This window comes from Xiphophorus maculatus, chromosome 4, assembly GCF_002775205.1.
Source record: "Xiphophorus maculatus strain JP 163 A chromosome 4, X_maculatus-5.0-male, whole genome shotgun sequence".
Lineage (NCBI taxonomy): Eukaryota > Metazoa > Chordata > Actinopteri > Cyprinodontiformes > Poeciliidae > Xiphophorus > Xiphophorus maculatus.
Window position 1 is genome coordinate 2,458,819 of NC_036446.1, and position 19,497 is coordinate 2,478,315.

At 38.2% G+C, this 19,497-nt stretch overlaps 1 protein-coding gene across 2 annotated transcripts; it reads right to left on the reverse strand.

Moving 5' to 3' along the window:
• Positions 1 to 1,458: 1,458 nt before the first annotated feature.
• On the reverse strand, positions 1,459 to 19,074 carry LOC102226581 (aggrecan core protein-like). 2 transcript variants are annotated; one of them, XM_023331762.1, is made up of 20 exons: positions 18,948 to 19,074; positions 16,497 to 16,591; positions 16,298 to 16,389; positions 15,276 to 15,567; positions 14,707 to 14,881; positions 14,312 to 14,439; positions 13,939 to 14,232; positions 11,570 to 11,869; positions 10,259 to 10,433; positions 10,059 to 10,186; positions 9,691 to 9,984; positions 9,513 to 9,566; positions 7,981 to 9,432; positions 7,437 to 7,511; positions 6,675 to 6,788; positions 5,244 to 5,402; positions 5,085 to 5,167; positions 3,540 to 3,684; positions 2,198 to 2,380; positions 1,459 to 2,102 (listed from the first exon to the last, which is right to left on the reverse strand). In XM_023331762.1, the coding sequence occupies exons 2-20, from the start codon at positions 16,582 to 16,584 to the stop codon at positions 2,035 to 2,037; spliced, it is 4,299 nt and encodes a 1,432-aa protein (XP_023187530.1). In that variant the 5' UTR covers positions 16,585 to 16,591; positions 18,948 to 19,074; the 3' UTR covers positions 1,459 to 2,034. The 2 variants fall into 2 exon arrangements, with proteins under 2 accessions (XP_023187530.1, XP_023187531.1); XM_023331763.1 differs by lacking the exon at positions 7,437 to 7,511.
• Positions 19,075 to 19,497: the final 423 nt, after the last annotated feature.

Genomic DNA, 19,497 nt, shown 5'->3' on the forward strand with positions numbered 1-19,497 from the left:
TTTACTTTTCTCTTATCAACATTTAGCAGCAATAAATCAAAGTCAGATTTTAGTTGGAGCTCTTGGATTTTCTGTAATTTCTCTGATCTTTTCAAAATCTCACCTTGCCATGAATCTGCTGCATACCTGTCCTGTCATGACCTTTAACAGCCGGAAATCCTTTTTAAAAAAGCCCATTCAGAGTCAAGGAAACGCTGAATCCAACCCCTCCTGTTAGACAAACAGAAATCCACCATATTTTTATTATTTTTATGAGTCAGGCAGCTGTCTGCTTGTTTCACCTGCTGCTGCAGGAACACGTAACTTTTTGAGGCAAACAGGTGGAAGGTGGTTTAGTCATCCTTTCCAAAAACATCAGGGAGTCTCTGGCGCTGCTGTTCCACTCACACAAAACAGTGATTTAATTCTTACACAGATGATGTTGCACAAGAATGAAGCAAAAATTAAGTTTATTTTCATTTAACAATTTATTGAATCAGTTGTTTTCCTTTCAACACATATTTACATTTTACTATTGGATGAATTTGACGATTCAGACAATTAAATGTCCTTATTGTATGTAATTTAAGGTATATATTGGTATATAAGTTTATGTATATTTTCTTTATTAGTTTTTTACCAATTTAGAGATGCAATATGCATTTTCTTCTTTTATATGGCTCAAAATAATAACTATTCCAGCATATTTCTAATTTCCCATATTTTCCCACTGTTCAGGAAAATATTCAGGTCTTATTTTTATATAAAATGTCAAGTTTATATGTCCAAATTTAGCCATAAGTGGAGAGTTTGAATAGTGCTCAGCAGCATGCTGAATGTCACAAATAAATAAAATGTTTATTTATTTAAAATGGCACAACATTTTTGATTTAACAAAGAAAATATACATAGAGTTGGTATACTTAATGATATTCTAGACCGTTGCTTTAGGGAAGTACATTCAGCAAGTACTACTAGTTTCAATATTTAAAGTATTTTAAAAGGAAGTAAAATGTTAACGTTGTCATTTTTAGTCAGTTTATCTGTACTTTAATATTTTCTTCACAATTTTCAGAAAATCATTTAACAGAAATAAAAAAATATGCTATTTCAAATTTTAAAAAACACAACAAAACAGTAACATATAAGAAAGGTTTAGCATCAAGAGTTTGAGATATTTTTTGCAGAAAAAATATTTTTTCCTAAATAACTGTTAAGTTTCCAAAAAAAACTTTATGTATTTGTTTATGAAAGATGTGAGTTCATGCTCTGAAACAAGGACGTGTCTAAGGCAGAAAAAGAAAACATAATTATATTTTTGTGCTGATAAATGAGGAAAAATCACCGTAAAAAAGCTGCAGATTCTCAAAGACTTGTGATGTTTTGTAGTTTAAATCTGAACCATCTCCTTAAAACTGGTGGAAACTTTGATGCGGGATGAAAACGACAGAAAACAAAGTGACCTTTACAAACAACAGGCACGTTTCCAGCGTCTTTATTTGATTATGCAGCAGGTGACAACATGTTTAACGGAGGCGCAGCCCCCACAAACGGCGACAGTGATGCAACACACGAGCACAAACGACATGAAGTGAAGGAACTGGAGGTTTACAGCAGTGATTTATAAAAATCTGTGCACTGCACAGCATTGGTGATGGTGATCAGATAAAACAGAAAAAATGCTGTTAAAAATCCCACCAACATGATAAGCTGCTGCTTTAAACTCTAAAATCCTCTAAAATCTTCCTGTTTGCTGCAAGTCTCTAAATATAGACTTTTGTCTAAAAATGGTCATTTCTGTCTCTGGAACGACAACCTGGAAGCTAAAGCATTCAGCTGAATCCGCTCTATATTCATATTAGTGGGATCTAAAAGAAATATTGGACATTCATGCGTAAATATTTAAATATATTAGTGAGAAGGGATGAGGGTTTTAAACAAGTGCTACCACAACGTAGCACCCAAAGAATGAAAATTCAAGCATTTTAATTTATATTATAAAAATTAAAAATTATGTGAAAAGATTTTTCTCGCTTTTAAAAACTTTAATTAATTTTATTTGTTTTTTTCGCTCACTGGTGAATTCCTGCTGCTCCTGAGTTTTATTCTGTTCCTGGCTTTTACTGCAGAGAAGGAGAAAAAAATAATAGCAAATGACTGTTTTCAAGAAGAAATACTTCAATAAGTGTGTAAAACACATTACAGGGTTTCTGCTCACCATCTGTGCACTCCACTTTGGGTTTCTCCCAGTTCCCGTCAGCTTGGCACCGGACCACAGGTAGATGGCGCTGTCTAAATCCTGGGTTGCACTGATAACGGATGATGGAGTTGACCGGATACTCCGACCTCCGGTTTCCAAACATGCGTGTGTTTTTCACCACAGGCGGAGCGCCGCAAAACACTGCAGACAACAGAACATACATGGCTTTACAAACAACCACCGGAGTCAATGATTCCTGTCAAAATTAAAACTTTATTGGTTGGACAACGAGGCGATAGGGGGTCCCAGCCACCAGGGGGCGTCAGACCTGCATGTTCAGCATCATCTCAGGAAAATTTACATTTCGTTCTTGTCTTTGTCTGTAGTTTTCTCATATCCACGACGGTTTGCCAAGACAATTATAAACAGAAAAAAACAGAGAGAAGTACATTTCCACCAAAAAATGTGAAAAGTCAGAGATATTTTAGAAAAAACATATACATTTCAGAGTTTAAAATGACAAAAATTTGCTAGAAAAAAATGTAACTGAGATTAAGCTCAGAAGTTTTCTAGAAAAAAAGTTTTTTTCAGGGAAATTTTTTGAAATTTCAAACAAAATTTTGTTGTCAATGTTTAGATTTTTTTTTCAAGAAAATGTATGAGATTAATCTCACATTTTAATATGTTTTCCAGAAATGGTTTGACATTTCAAACTTTGAAATTTCAACATTTTCTAGAAATATTCTGAGATTAATATAAAATGTATAAGTTTTCTCTCATATCTTAAATGTTCAAACTGAGAACTTTTCAAGTTTTCAGAAAATTTTGACATGAATCTAAAAATTGCTAGTTTTTTTTTATTAGCACAATTTTGATCTTTTCAAGTTTTCTACAAAATTCATCAAATTAATCTCGAAAATCAAAATATTTGAGTTTTTCTGGCAAATTTTCAATTTCTCAAACTCAAAGTTTTTTCTAGAAACTTTCTTTGACTAATTTTAAAATTTTGTGGAAATTTACCCTATTTTTTCCTATCTGCAGAATCCCTAACACTCTGTCATCTTCAACAAATCTATATCAGGCCTTACCACTAAATGAAAGTTCTGACTTTTGTCTACTTATTCAAATTTTACATTTATACAAACTGTTTAGAAAGTGATGATGTTTTTTTTATATATAACAAAATTAAATCAGCAGCTGAGTAGTATTTCTCACATGACAGAGACTAAAGCATAAAAAAATGAATTTCCTCTTTGCCTTAGAAAGGAGCAGTGACTTTGTTGTTTTGTGCTTTTTGTGACCCTGGTGGCCAGAGTCAGGTACTGCTTTGAGCTTTGTGCAGCGGCCTGGATGGACTTACCTGGTCCCTTCTTGCAGGTGAACGGCAGGTGGTAGCTGCAGGGAACGTCGTCCCACTTTCCGTTCTCATGCCAGATCAAAACCACGCAGTCCTCTGCTAAGTTGAGGTAATTGTCTGGCTGGTTCAGCTTCCAGTTCTCATATTGCTAAGAAATACAAATAAATAAATAAAAAAAGAGGGGGCGAAATTTGGACAGATATTCGTCTTTGAGATTATGAAGCAAGTAATTTGGAATTAAAAGAATAAAAGAATTTAAACCTGATTTTCCAATAGTTATGTATTTTTAAATCTTTTTATATGTATCTTTTATTTTTATATGTTCAGTTGATTCGTTTTCACTAATTGTTTTTTTGTTGTTGTTGTGTGTGTGGTGGTGGGGTCTTTGTGTTTTATTTTATATATTTTATAAATGTATACATTTTTAGGTCATTCTATTATGTGGATTTTTCTTATTACTTTCTACTTAAGCTTCTCTTGTCACTTTGTAGCAATCTGCATGTCGTTTTGATTATTTCATCACTTTATGAACCTTTTGCAGCCGTTCTGAATTTTATTTTTGATATTTTGTCCCGTTGGTAAAGTAACAGTGAAAAATTAACAGGAATATTTTTGGTTCATTTTTCCTGTGACAGAAATTTTATGAAGGTTTTATTTTCATCATGTTTTTCATACGTTTAGAAATGTCAGAGTTCCAAACTAAATATTGAATTAAAAAGCTTAATATTTGTTCACAAAGAAAAAAAAATTAGTTTGCGAATTTAATACTTTGGAAGCTTAAAAACGAAATGTTTAGACAACAAAATAAATGTTTAACTTTGAGTTCAATATTTAGTTTGTGAACAAAATATTTAGCTAAATAAATATTTACTTTCTTTGCACATTAATAGCTGACATATCTGCCTTTATAGAACTTGTTCTGCCTTGTGGGTTAGTTATTGTTGGAATAATTTTATATGTTTATTATCACCCATTTGTTTACCTTTATCTTACATTATCATTCATTTATGTATCTTTGTATTTACATTTTAATGGTGTGCTTTGAGTGTTTGCAGCACAGGGATCTGTGAGCAGCAGCCTGCTGAGGAGTGAAGAGGAGGGTACCATGGACCAGACGTTCCAGCGGTCTTGACCCAGAATAACTGCAAACTGACATCCTTATCTTATGAAATATGCTTTTGAAGGTTGTATGTTTAAGTTGTGTGCATTTGAGTGTGCAGCAGAACTTTGCACACTGTCTGTAACTAGGCGTTCCTAAATTTTATTAAAAGCAGGGCAAGACTCAGTTGAAGCTTCAGAGCAAAGGCTGAAATCTGTAACTGGGTTTCAACTGTTTTCTCCATGCAGGTAAAAACTAAGTTCTGACTCTTGTCTCTTCTTTATGTCTGTGTTCAGGTAATTTAGACCTAACAGTTATGCAATTCTGTCCAGTAAATTTGAATTATTTTAGTTATTTATTTCCACGTTCATAAAAATTAAAGTAGTTTGTTCCTAACATGAATCGTCTGAAAAGCTAAACTAAGCCCTCAGTGTGATGCCTGTATTCACCAGTGGAGAGCCGTCCGTCCACTGGAAATCGTTCCGCACCGTTTTGTCGTTCAGGCCGATCCACTGGTAGTCCTGCGCATTAGCTGTGAAAAACAAACACATTCGGATCATTTTCATTCCCTCTCACATCTCCAAACAGATTCCAGATGAGTCGCTCACCGCTGACAAACTGCTGCTCCTCTGGTGTGATGATGCTGACCAGGTGAGCGTTCAGGTGCCGACAGCGTTGCTCCGCCTCCAGCCACTCCGCCCTGTCAGAGACGGGCAGGTAGCAGTTTCCCTGAAACTTCGTCCAGCCGTCTTCACATCGCTGCTCCTCTGCAGCCGCGAAACACAGGAAACCATGAAGCAACCCGCAGGACTTAAAGCCTCCGTTTGTCTTTTGCAACTTTAAGCAAGAGTCTTTAAATGTTTTGCTGGTGTCAAATTATTTCACATTTGTGTGAAAATATGTTCTTGTATACTAAGATGCAAAAACACCTTCCAAATAATTTACTGTTCTTGTTGATAAAAACTTTAAATAACCTGTTGCTACATCTGAATTACTTTCTTTCTGTAATTTGTTTTTAAAAAATAAATTAAACTATTTTTGCATTTAATATCTTAAAAGGTTAAACTGTGTAACAGACGTAATTGTGTAGTGTCGGGCGTGCCGTGGTGGCGTAGCGGTTAGCGCGACCCGTATTTGGGGGCCTTCAGTCCTCGACGCGGTTCGACTCCCGACGATATTTGCCCACAAAAGAAAAAAAAAATATTGTGTAGTGTCTCTTTAAGATACTTTAGTATTGCTAATGACGTCACCAGTATGCGCCACGGCTTCTCTGTAGAGAGCGTGGGAGAAACGTGCTAGAGGACATGTTAGCTTTCTTTAATAATGTTACGGGTTGTTTGGACGCTGCTCGCTTTCATGCCTGATAATATAGCAGCCGTTCAACCGGCTTTGTAAGGTTGGTGAAGAGCGCATTTATTAAAGGACAACACTGGGGAATTCCCAGTACCAGCGTGGTTGTGAGTTTTTGATCGCCCTGACGAATCTGCCGCCTCCTCTCCTCCCTTAAACACAACCCAAGCGTTACAACTGTTTGGACAGTATTGGTTTTATTTTCATACAACACACATTTCTCTGAGAAATTAGTAATTAATTTATACTAGCCCGACGCAAAAACCTAAACACAAATGTCAAACTTTATGCAACTGAAAGTTGACCAAACAGACAAGTACATTTCAGAATTTATCTGCAAAAATTATCTCAGGGGAGGATAAATGTGCTAATTTTGTATTATTAGCAAAAGCGCTAAACAAGAACTTAGCTCCACTATTAACACATTGTCAGATGACCAGAAGAATGCCTGGACACCATATCCTATATACTGAATGCAAAACACTCACCTTTACATGAAAACAGATGTGTTCAAAGTTATCAGTTTTTGTAATTTTACTGGAAACAAAGTGAAATCTCAAAGATAAAGTCGACTCCCAAACAGCGTTCACTCTACTCTGGGAACCGCACCACGCAGTTTCCCAGGTTTACCCTCCTGTAGTTGTTTTTGACTGGCTGTTAGTATTTATTAGCTGAAGCTGATCTCGTACCGATCTCACAGCGTTCCCCTCCGTAGCTGGGCAGGCATAAGCATTTGAAAGAGTCTGCACTCTCCACACAGGTGGCTCCGTTGGTACAAGGGTTGGGATGGCACACTTCTGCCTCTGGAAAACACGGTGGGCAGTTGACACTACGGTTTAAGTGGGGGCTGAGGGCAGTAACAGGGTGAAATAATTGGAGATGTGATAAACAACTACCACACCTTCAATAAAGACTGAAACATTGTAGATGCTGCAACTTCAGATCCAAAGTATTGCAAATTCCAGTACTTTAATATTTTTCTCCAAATTAAAGAGGTTGAAATTTGAATATTTATGTTTGAATCCGTTCTTAGTTGCAACAGATTAGTTGTCAAGTCCAGTTGGACGAAAGAAGTTCGAGAATGCCAGCATGAATTTAAAGCGACAGAGCAAAGGCAGTGCAGGCAGGCAGAGCAGACCAAAAAACAACACAGATGTACGTGCCATATTTTACATGGAGGGGGAGCATCGCCAGAGCAGCGCTGATGCATGTTTGACAAACACTCTGCACAAAAACGTAAAAACAACACATGAAAACGCAAATTTGATGCTAATCACACCAGGACAAGACAACAACGATGAGGTTGGTGGGGAGGTGCAATGTCACAGTACCCTTACAGTCAAGCATGCACAAACAATACAAAACATGCTAACAACAAACATACACATTCATTTATGAATAAAGCCAACAAAACGACAGAAAACTGAGAAGAGAATAAATGTAAAGCTTACCAAAGCAGAAAGCAACCCCTTCCTCTACTGTGCATGCAGCATTGCCACAAGGATTTGGTTCACATGGGTTGGAAGCTTTAAAGATAGAAAAAATAAGTTAAGAGTTGTTTTTTGATTAGATGTATCACCGTATGTTAAGGCTGTATTCTCAATCATGCAGGACATTATGGTCTTAAGAGTTAAAATGAAGGAAACTGAACTTCTCTTGTTATATTGAAGACGCATTGTCATCAAAGGCACTTGAAGACGTTTTCTTACTCATCCAAGGGACTTGAAATTGTGTCATCACTCATCTCATAGCTTGTTTTAATCAATCTAAACACCCTTAAACTGGTCTCATGTCACCGCATGTGCTGATAATATAATATATGCATGTTTAAGAAAATCATCATTTGTCAAGCTGAGCCATCTCTGTGGTGGACACGAAATGATTGTTACCAAGTTCCACCCCAAAAAGCCAGGTACAAACTGATGAAAAACAACTGTTCAAAAAGGCAAAATGACAATCATGGAGAGAGAAGCAGAAGAGATCAGGTTAACCTACCTTCTAGGACAGCTGGTGTTTGTACAAAAGCTGGTTTGATTTCTGCAGGAGGAGCTGATAATCCTGCAGGGGCAACTGCTGGACCTGACGAAACATAAACTCTGGAGTTGTGTGTCAGTTCAGTTCCATTAACATCTTCATCTGTTCTTATGGTGGGTTCTGTTAGTGCTGGGTCAACTGATGGAGCAGGTAGGACCACCACCAGTGGATCAGAAGAATCTCCAGAAGAAGAAACCCCTGACATGAAGGTGTTATCCTCAGATAAGTCCTTGTTTCCATCACCGGAGTAGAAACCATTGTTGCCACTTGTTTCTCCACTGTACTCCACTGAGTTTTCTCCCAGCCGAAGAGGCACCTTGTCATCTTCAGGTATTTCTGTCATTAGACCCTGAGTGAAAAATATAGCACTGCCTTCTTCCTCGCCTTTAGTTGTTGATGTTTCAGATTTAGAGAAACCAGATCCAGAACCTCCAGCTCTAGAATCAAAACTGCAACTTGAGATTCTAAATCCAGATATCTGACCCCCACTTTCTGGTCCAGAGCTGTAGAATAAACCCCCAGAAGCCTCCTCTTGTTCTCCAGAAGGTGACCCCATAAGTTTAGTGAAACCTGAACCCATAAAAGTCACACCAGTAAGAGTCTCGGAGTCACTTCCAGAGGTTGACCCACTGAGAATCCCAGATTTATAAAAGTTTCCAGAACCACTGAAATCTAACGGACCTCCATCAAGGTTGTATTCCTTCTTTGCATCAATTAGTTTGTCATCTATTATTAAGATTGGAGCATCTCCACTTCCAGAAATGTCTTCAGATAGTCCACTTCCAGATGAAGATCCAGATAGAAAACCACTAAAACCTGACAACTCTTGGTCCAAGATAAGACCCGTGCCAGTGAGATGTACAGCATCAAATCCAGATCCAGACCCGGACATAACTCCACTTCCACTGAGCTTCCCAGAATCAGCTGCAGACAAAGGGAATATAAGAACGTCTGTGCTTCCTTCTCCAGCCTCTTGAGGTTCTCCTAACGTTGAGCCCTCTACTGCTGCAATGCAGGGTCCAGAGGAAACAACTCTGGGTCCTGACCCAGAACCAGATGCACAGGCCAAACCAGATCCTCCACTGGTCACCACAGTCTCTGTATACCCACCTTGGTCTCCAAAGGGGAGTTTGCCTCCAGAACCAGATATATATCCAGAGGTAACCTGGTCTCCAGAACCAGACTGATCTCCAGAGTTAACCTGGTCTCCAGAACCAGACTGATCTCCAGAACCAGACTGATCTCCAGAGGTAACCTGGTCTCCAGAACCAGACTGATCTCCAGAACCAGACTGATCTCCAGAGTTAAATTGTACTCCAGAATTATCTCCTGCATTGCCTGAATCAAAGTCTGCTGAACCAGAGCCAGAACTTGAAATCTCCATGGGGATGGGAGGAACGATGAAGAAATCATCTAAAAAAAAAAAGATGTGAAGCAAACATGTTAACATTCATGGGTAAAACTCCCAAAATCTACCTATTATTTGAACTTACCAGGCCTTAATAAGTCAGTATCCGATGTCTGGTTAGGTAGAGCCTTCTGGATGTCTGTGATGTTCAGTTCAGTTTCATTTGATTCAGACAGAAAGCCAACAGCAATGATAAATCAGTAAAAGAAAATAACGAATATCCCACTTTAATAAATATTGAGCCAAAACATGTCGATGTCTACCTCTTATACAGTATGCATCAAATCTGGCATCAGGCTCAGGGTAATGTGTTTGGTTTGGAGGAGAGTACAAAGTGTGCACCCCTGATTTCTCTCCTCCACACCCAGGACGGGGGCTGTTGACGGAGTAACGAACGCTGCGGTCCAGTAGCCAGCCTGCTCGGCACTTGTCCAAGCCCAGTTTCCAGGCTGCATAGAGCTCTCCAGTGGAGGCCAGAACCGCACTGTGGTTTTCACAGGCAGAAGCAGCCTCGTCATAGGTGAAACCCTCAGCAGATCCCACATGAAAAACCTCTCCTGTGCAATGAAAACCTTTGGTTATACAACCTACTTGAAATTAGAACTTACCAGGTAAGGCTGACATTAGTCACCTTTGATCTCCTCGGTGTAGCAGTAAACATCGTATCTCTCCTCTGCTGGTCTGAGGCCATACGTCCGAACTCCAGGTTGATCTCCAAGATCTCCAGCACATTTTTTTCGAGGAAACACGATAGGATACCTATACAGAAGCAAATTACATTTTAGAAAGTATTTGCGTCTAGAAATTCAAAAACCTATTTTTAGGATTTACCTCACAGTCTGGTCCAGAAGCCAACCTGCATCACACTGATGGTATCCGTCCTCGTATGCTCGCTGCAGCTGCTGTGGTGTGGCCATGGAGCCTCTGACACCCTGGCAGGCCAACTGAGCCTCGACGAAGGTGAGAGCATAACGGCCAGTGGGTGAGCGGTAATGGAAGACCACGCCTACAGTTTAAAGGAAGGAGAAGCTAGAGCCACCAGTTTCCTCACTACATCTCTAACATATCTCCCAGGCAGCCTGACCTTAGTAATATTTCAAACCATTGGTCTTCTTGACCAAGGGTGAGCAATGATAACTAAAACACTACTAGCACAAACTCCAACGCTTAAATGCTGTACCAACACAGTATTTAGTGGGAGCTAATGTTAAGGCACTAAATTAAATCAGGTTGATATCCATCATGTGACATTGGCACAACATGTAGCTACTATAACACAGTGTATCATCATCATAAGGGTCAAATGTTGTGGGACACCTATCCTATGGCTACATTTCAGGAAGTGGTTCTTTGGAACAGAAGTTTCATTCATGGTTTCAGCTTTGTAATTGTTGAGTATTGCTATCTCTGGTTCTCATTTTGCTAATTTGATAACATCAGTAGATTTTACACTCTTGACTGTAGAACTACAAGCTGTAGTTCAAACTCCGTCTGTGTTTGTCTCTTGTTGTGCCCTTGGGCAAGAAACTTATCTGCTGATAATTGCAAGAGGTCCTGGTGGTGCAGGTGCATGGCACTGTCACTTCTGTCAGACTGCCCCAGGGCAGCTGTGGCTACAATGTAGCTCACCACCATCAGCATGTGAATGGGTGAATGACTGAATGTATGACTGTGGGCTCCTCTCGACTTGATAAAGTGCTATACAAGTAAAGACAATCTACCATTTGCATGTTTTACAATGCTCTTAGATGTTGTATTTATGATTATATCTTGTTCTTTACAGTTTTGTTTTGTTCCTGTATGTTTATTGTTTAGCAGTAAGTGCGCTAAACATTTTTAAAATTAGCAAAAGCACTAAACTAGATATTAGTTTAGCTATTAGTGGCTTAGCGGAAGTGAGCCAACTACTGCTTATAGTTTCTGAAGTTCTTATACATTTGTTTCTTTACACTCTATCTGACTTATCACTCAGTTTGTTTTCTATTGCAGCAGATATTAAACCCTTTAGAGAGAATGTTAATTATTCTTGGACCACTTTAAGGAATTGTTGGAAAGTCTGGGTGCTGGGAAGGAAAGAGCTAGTCTGGATGGTGGTTTTTGAGCTGCAGTTATTATCCAAGAGTCAACAGTTTGATTGCTGACCTGCTGGAGGGATGACAGAGGTTTTGCTGGGCTCCCTTTGTACAGCTGGCTGGTTGGTGACGGCCTCAATAAGGTCAAAGGTGAAATCTGTGAAGTTTGTTGGCGGAGGAAGTGGCAGCTTGTTGGGGTTCTCGCTGTTGGTGTAGCTCAGATCAAATGGCTGCTGGGTCTCCACCTCTCCAACTGCTTCGCTCTCTGTGGTCGTCTTGCTGAAGAACACCTCTGGACTCTTCGTCACTGTGGTAACAGTCACAGCACCACTCCCCTCATCTGTGCCTGAACCCTCATCATCAGGGGAATCTGAAGATAACAGGGGGAAACAAAAAGTAACCAAACAGGAACGAATCAGGCAAGATCTCAGAACAATCTCAGTAAAAATCCTACTAAACACATTGACTGAAAGTTATAAAGCATTTAAAAGCAACCAAACAGCTCCTGCAGCACAGAACAGTCAGTTTTAATATAGTTATCTATTACCCAAATATCTGTCAGCTTCAGTAGAGGCCAAGCATTATTGGCAATAATCCCAGAGGCATGTTGTTGTTACACTACACCAGAGCTCTGTCTGGGTCCATAGCACTTCCAGGGCCTGTCTACTTTAAAATTAGAGCAGCTGAGCTCATATAGTTTTGAATTTGTGTCATGGTGTTGGATTAAAGACACAATCTTCACCACTGCAAACACAGTGCTGATAACTGGTGCTTGTTTTACCCATGTTTGGTAAATCAGCCGGTTTCCATTCCAGGCAGTGACGCATGCGAAGCCAAATAGGTTATTTTAGCCTTTGCTTCCTGACTATATCTCTGTGAGAAACGGTTGCTCTGAAATGGAAATATTCATCAACATAAATCTAGGCTATGATCTAACCAAATGTGCATAAACAAAAAGTGTAACTGTGAGAACTAAGTCTTTGTGTATGATTTCATCAGTTTCTCACCAATGTGGAGACATTATCTTCTTTACAGCATTGATTTAGATTAATGAAGTTTACAGATATTAATTTCTGCAAAGTCTGATTGATGGTTGATGTCTGTACATTGACTAGACTATTGCAACAACTTCAGTGTATTGAAGATTTGAGGCCATGTTTGGACTCATGCTCCTGTTGAGGCTCCAGTCTGTACCAAGTTTTGGCTGTTAGACCAATGGACTCACATTTAACGCTACAATACTTTGGCATGTAGACTAATACATGATCAAGTAGCAATGCTACTTTAGTTTTAGCTGTCCCCAGGATTTTATAGATATAACTTTGCAAACCTAATGCACTCTCCCCTTTTAATTTTTAGAATCCTTTCCAAGCGAAGGTATCCAAAATGTCTCAGGCACAATTTCACCAACTCCCAAAGTGCATGGGTAGGGTCAAAGGATTGGTGAAATGAAGGCTCATCAACACTCGAATGACTAGAAAACAACTATATTAACATACCGGCACAACATTTCCTAAGAGATAAGAAGGATTATGGGAAGTGATTTGTATATCTCTGGTCCAAAGACAGTTATAATTCAGCCACCAAAACTTCCACTACTACTGATGCACACCCAATACAACAGAAGCATTGGTTTAAAGACACAAGTCCAAGACAAACATTCATTGAACCACTCCAATATAGAAAAAGACACAACGTAAGTTTCAACTACCAAAGATGAAGTTTACAAGCTGAAACGTCTTAGTCTTCAAATAAAGTTGTTTCCTAGTCCTTCTAGTGCTATTGGGGTCTTCATTTCACCGTTCCTTCCAAACAAGCCATAATTAACCCAACATTCAACCTGGGGCCTGAAGATTCTTGGAGGCTGTTGTTGGGGATTTGTAATTTATCTTAGCATTGCACAGCCAGACGTTGGAGCAAATCTGTTGGTACATTCACTTGAAGGAAGATCGGTAGCTGCCTTCAATGTTTTCTGTTTGTTAATCTTTCTCATCTTAAACAGAGGGACATCTAATACTCAGGAAATGGCCATAAGCCCTTACTAGACATATGGGCACTAGCAGTTGCTTCTCTAAGGTCTCTAAGGTCATTGCTCCGGACCAGCAATGTCTTTAACCTACTGCTTTATAGGCATGGTATTCAACTGTATCTGATTAGCATTGTCTGGATACGGTTTTCCATCTTGTGAAAACAGAAAGAGCATTCCCTTTTCCCACCAGGAAAAATGAATGCTTTTTCCAAGCATTCCTTGCATATCCAAATTTCACAAATTTGGATATGTTTTGTTACAGAAATGACAATGCCTGTGTTGTGTTTTTGTGCACATGAAGGTATCCCTAAATAATGAGCATTGCTGTATTCTGACCTCTTTCTATAAGAAGTAATATTCCAAAGTAACAATAATTTCAATAGATCCATCTTGTGAGAGTCTTGGTATACCTGTGTAACAGAAGGCATCATAGCGAGAATCAGGAAGTGGGTATCCTGTTTGGTTTGTGTGGAGATAAACTGTTCGCACCCCCAGCAGACCCCCTCCGCATTGTGGCCGTCGAATATTGATGGGGTAGCGGACACTCCCATCTCTCAGCCAGCCGGCATTGCAGATGTCCATACCCCCCTGCCATGCAAGGTACAGCTGACCTGTGGTGGCTAGCCGAGCTCCTTGGTAGGAGCACGCCAGCACAGCCTCAGAGAAGGTGAACTTCCCTGCAGAGGTGCTGTGAAAAACGCTGCCTGTTGCAGAAAAGGAAGTTTTGTTTGAGAAACTGTTGGGGAAAAACGGTAATAAACTACATGGACCAAGTCTATGTACCTGGCATCCTATCTGCAAAGCAGTAAACATCATATGTCTCATTGAGATCTCTCATGCCATACGTCCTGACCCCAGGGAGTTCCTCTTTGTCGCCATAGCAGTTCATGCGAGACTTGTGGATTGGGTACCTGTAGTTGGAGAAAAAAAATGATTTCATACTTGCTGCTCAACATTTCAACATTTATATCTTCAAATGCCACCCTTCTCTTTCAAGAAAAGGTTTATATGTTATGTGCTTTAGATTTTGATAATTAAATAGGCCCCAATTAGTTCACTTTTTTGCAGACGACTGTGTCTATTGAATCTGGCAAATGTGATAAAATACAAACAAAATGTGTCACAGCATCCCAGATTTGGATAAAAAGCAACTGTTGCTAGTTGCTTGACTAACTCACCGCACTGTTTGATCAGACAACCAGCCTGCGTCGCACTGGTGGAAACTATCTTCGAATGCTGCTTGAAGCTGCTCTGGAGTAGCAATAACTGCACTGTTCTGGGCACATGCTGCCTTCGCTTTCTCAAAAGTCAAAGTGTAGCGACCCATAAAGGGCCGGTAGTGGAACACGATACCTAAAACAGTCAAGGCAGGGTAAATATATAATGTACAGCATCATTCATACAAGAAAACTCTAAATACATTAACAGTAAAAACAATGGAAGCTTTTTGTTCTAATTTGAACAACAGTCAACAGTTTCTGCTTATCTCAGGTGTTGTCACAATTGGCTACAGAGATGAAGAACATGGAAACTAAAAACTGCCTCCCTTTGTTTAGGTTTGGCCCTGGGAACACAGAGTAAGCTGTTCTCTGAGAAGCATGTCTGTTAAAAAAAATTTATAAAACAAAACTTCAGGTGTACTCAGTCCAAGACCAACACACAAACAGGAGGCCAGTGGAGGGATTTATTGTTGCTATATACTAATTCTTTAAGGTGAATTATGACTGACTTGATTAAATTTGAGTACCTTGAACAAGGACATGCACAAAGTCATAGGCATCCTCAATGCCAATCTGAACTTCACAGCGATACACTCCTGTGTCACTGGAACGTAGCTCCAATATTTTGATGCTGGCATCTGTTGGAGTCTGGGGGTAGCTCTGCAGCTGAACTCTGTCCAGATAACTTTCGCTGATGCGGACCTGTCCCTCCAAAGCCACAAGGATGGTAGTCGCCTTTTCCTTTGTGACGTAGCTCCATTTGATACGGTGGGAAAGGGGAGTGACGGGGGGAGAACCAGAATCTTCAACAGAGTGGTCCTACAAATGGACAAATAGGGGTTTACTTGATATGAAAAAAGAAAATCCAAGATTGGGCTGCCACAGTGGCGCAGGGGCAGAGTGTGCAGCCCAACGTAGCCATTACAGGTTCAAGTCCTGGCCCCAATGACCTCTTGGGCTACTTTCCTGGCTGACCACTGTCCAAGAGCCAGTACAACTTTTAAAAGAGAAATACAAACAAAGTCTGTACTAATTCGTCATCCGGTGTCTTCTTGTTATCTATGATCGAGTCAAAGCGGCACATTCTCAAAGAAAACTGAGTCATTAAATTTCTTCAGTGATAGTCATTCTGGGGGATCCCAGTCCTCAATTTCCTTTAAACTCTACTCTGGTGACCGGGAATCCCAGTCAATCTGGCGGTCCTCCAGAATGACCAGATAGGATGCATAGTTCCTCTGGCACGTTCTAGTTCTGAACTATAAACAACCATCCTCCAGTGCAAAGAGAGACGAGCCAAGCCAAACAAGATGGCTGCAGATGTTAATTCAACATATGAACGCGTGGCTAACACACTCTGAACAGCTTCGTTCACTTCCTCCACTGCCATTGCTGAAACTACAGGTATGATTCTAAAACAGCGCAGAAAATCGACGTCATATTTCAAAACTCAGAGATGAAATTGCGTATGAAGGCAATAGCCACACTAACATGCACTGAATAGTCTTTAAAGCAGATTAAAATCCAGAAACGAAAAAGATTGAAATGTGACCTGAAAGTAGCACGGCAGTAGCAGAGTTTCTCCCAGCAGAGGGCGCTGTAAGCCCTCCAGAGGAATGCTCACAGTCAGAATGTCCTCTGGATCTGTCCCAGAATCACAAAAAAAGACAGAAAAATGTATGTGAAATGTCTTAAACGTGAAAATAAATATGAAAGTTAAAAACACAGAAATACAAAAATAGATTTCTTACCCATGAAGGATCTCTGCTCATAAAGATAGTCAAATGTTGCAGAGGAGATACTTAAACATAAAGACAGGAGCACGGTCCACTTTAACATATTTTACCTTAAAATGGTGGAAAGAAAAGAATATCTTATTACATATTAACACTAATATTAATATTGTATATAAAATCAGGTACATAGAGATGGAAAGTTAATAAATAAAAATAAAGCCAAACTTTAGACATCTTTTGGGAGTTTGATCACAATATGTTTTGTCAGTACACCCCTGTATAAAACCCCTGATTCAACCGTAGTGACGACACCAGGCCTCTGCAAACAGCAGCATGTATGTTCCACATTCCCCCAGAACATTTCCGTCACTTCACAACACTGCCCACATTCAGGCGGCAGGACAGGGAAAACGTGACACACGAAGGAGGCAGACTCTGATCCTTTTTAAGTGACAAATTTTTCCTGTTGAGAGCAGGATTTGGGACGAGGCGTTTCATTTATGTCACATTAGTTTCCAGTGTAACAGACATAAACAGTGTTAAATCCGTTTGTTTAAACGCTGGAACTATGGAAAAAAAATAATACTGAAAATGACTAAAACCTGCCACTTTTTCTACTAGTCACCATTTTTTGACTCATTTTTAACATGCAAAAGAAAAAAAATTATATGTGTGAGAATACAAAAAAACAAATGTTGGTTGCAAAAGTTTTAAAATTAAATAAGTTGTACAATGGGTTGGTCAATGTATATAGAAAGAAAAAAACAAAGAAGAAAAATTTTCCAGAAAAAAAAAATTTTGAGACTAAAATCAGAAATTTTCTAGAAAAAAGGTGGAAATTTCTGAGTTTCAAAAATCAAAGATTTTTGACATTTGAAACTCAGAAAATTTCCAAAAACTAAAATAAAATATCCAAATATTGTGTAGAACTTTTTTAAGTTTAACCTAAAATTTTCTGAGCTTTTTGGCAGAAATGTGTTTTTTAATCTATTTACAATTCCCCCATGTAGAATTTACAATTTTACTGTTAAAAGGTTTGTTTCTGCAACCTTTACAATAAACATTTCTCTCTTTTTTATTTCTCATACAGATAAATTAATTATGTTTTTCTTTTGTATGTAAGATGAGTCAAGAATTTATAATAGTGTATTAAGTCCATTCATAGAAAAATAAGGACTAAACTTTTATTTTTTGCAAAACATTTTTTAATTTTGGCAACAAAAAAAATTGACTAGTTTCAGACATTGTCTAAAAACAACAAGAACATTTTTGAGTTTCAAAAGTAAAAAACAGCTAAAAGAAAAAACTAGGATATTTTTAGATGAATCTCAGACATTTTCTAGAAAAAACAAGTAAATTTATGACTTTGAAAAGTTGAAGATTTTTGACTTTTTAAACTCAGAAAATTTCCAAAAGTCAAAATAGAACTTTTCAAGTTTTTTTGTAGAACATTTCTATGTTAATATCAAAATTTCTCAGTTTTTGGCAGAAATTTACTCCTTTTCATGATTTTTAAGCCTCTGTCATACAAATTTGTTCAAATATTTATTCATTTATTTAATATTTGCTGCATTTTTTTATGGGGATTTTGGGATTTTTTTCCCCTTTTACATTATTGCCTCTATTGCAGCTCCTGACTTTAAACAGAAGGAAATAGAATCAATGCAGTACAAAATGAGACCAAGATAAAGTGATTTTTACACTTTTTTCCTGTCATCATGTAACATTTATCTTGTGCAAGCCAAAACAAGATCTGAAAGAATAAAAAGATATTTGTGGTGCATTTAGGTAAACTTGTTTTATTTTATTCATTCTGACTTTTTATTTTTCAGTTAAACCACAGATATATTTTTCTTTGGAGTTGGAAAAAGATTTTGAGTTATTTATTTTGGTCTAATTTTGCTCTAATGATCATGTTTTTATGTCCGGTTTGTCTGCAGTAACAAAAGAAAGAGGATCATTTATCAAATCCATCCTGGGTCTGAAGGCTGCAGCTTTTTGAGAATCCCATGTTGGATTTTCTGTCAAACTGAAAGGATTTTCTGTATTTTGGCAATAGCGATGGGAATATCTTGAATTTTTGAATCGTGGCAGAGAGCATAAAGATATATGTATTTTATTTCAATTAGTCAGACATATTTTGGTCTAACAATGATTTGTGTCTAAATGTTTTTTATGTCAAAAGATAGACACTGAAAAAGTTGGAAACTGAACAGAAAATGGGTGAAAAAAGCAGCAAAAATCCACAGAAATACTTTTGACCAGAAGCACAAAATGTTAAAAATAATGTTAATTATATTAAAGTATGGATTATAACCATTGCAGACTACAAACAATTTTTTTTATTTCCAAACATAATGTTATTACTCTTACCTTTTTCATGTCTGTGCAGAAGTTTGGTGCAACTCTTGCTTAAAGATATGTTTCGTCCCAATGAATCCAGTGAAAGAAGTTTTACCTGCTTACCTGTTCAAAGATCTCCTGAAGTCGAATGTTTTGACTCCGATGTGTTTTTGCTCGGCTGGTCCGTTGGTTGTTGGTTCTGAGTTTAAACAAGAGAACCAGCAGCAGCAGCTCTGGATGCTTGGCTGAACACAGAGGAAAGTCCTGGACCGGGTCCGGTTCTCAAACCTCAGAGAGGAGAAACCATAAAGCTGCTCAAGCTGAGGCGCTGAAATCAACTTTCACAATAAAAGTTCACAGCCACTGAAATGATTCTAATAACAATGACAAATAATGAAAATTATAATCATAACAATAAAAGTTGAAGACATACATTAAGAAATAAATTATTGCACAATATGCCATTGAAATAAATTATACAAGCAATAAAAAATTTTGTATTTTATTTTGGAAGTGTCTCTACTATCAACAACAGCAACAACAACAATAATAATAATAATAATAACAATAATAATAAAATGATAACCATAATAAAATATTGTTATTACTATAATAAAAACATAAAACAATTAAATTCATACAAGTATGAATGAAATATAATTATAAATAATAA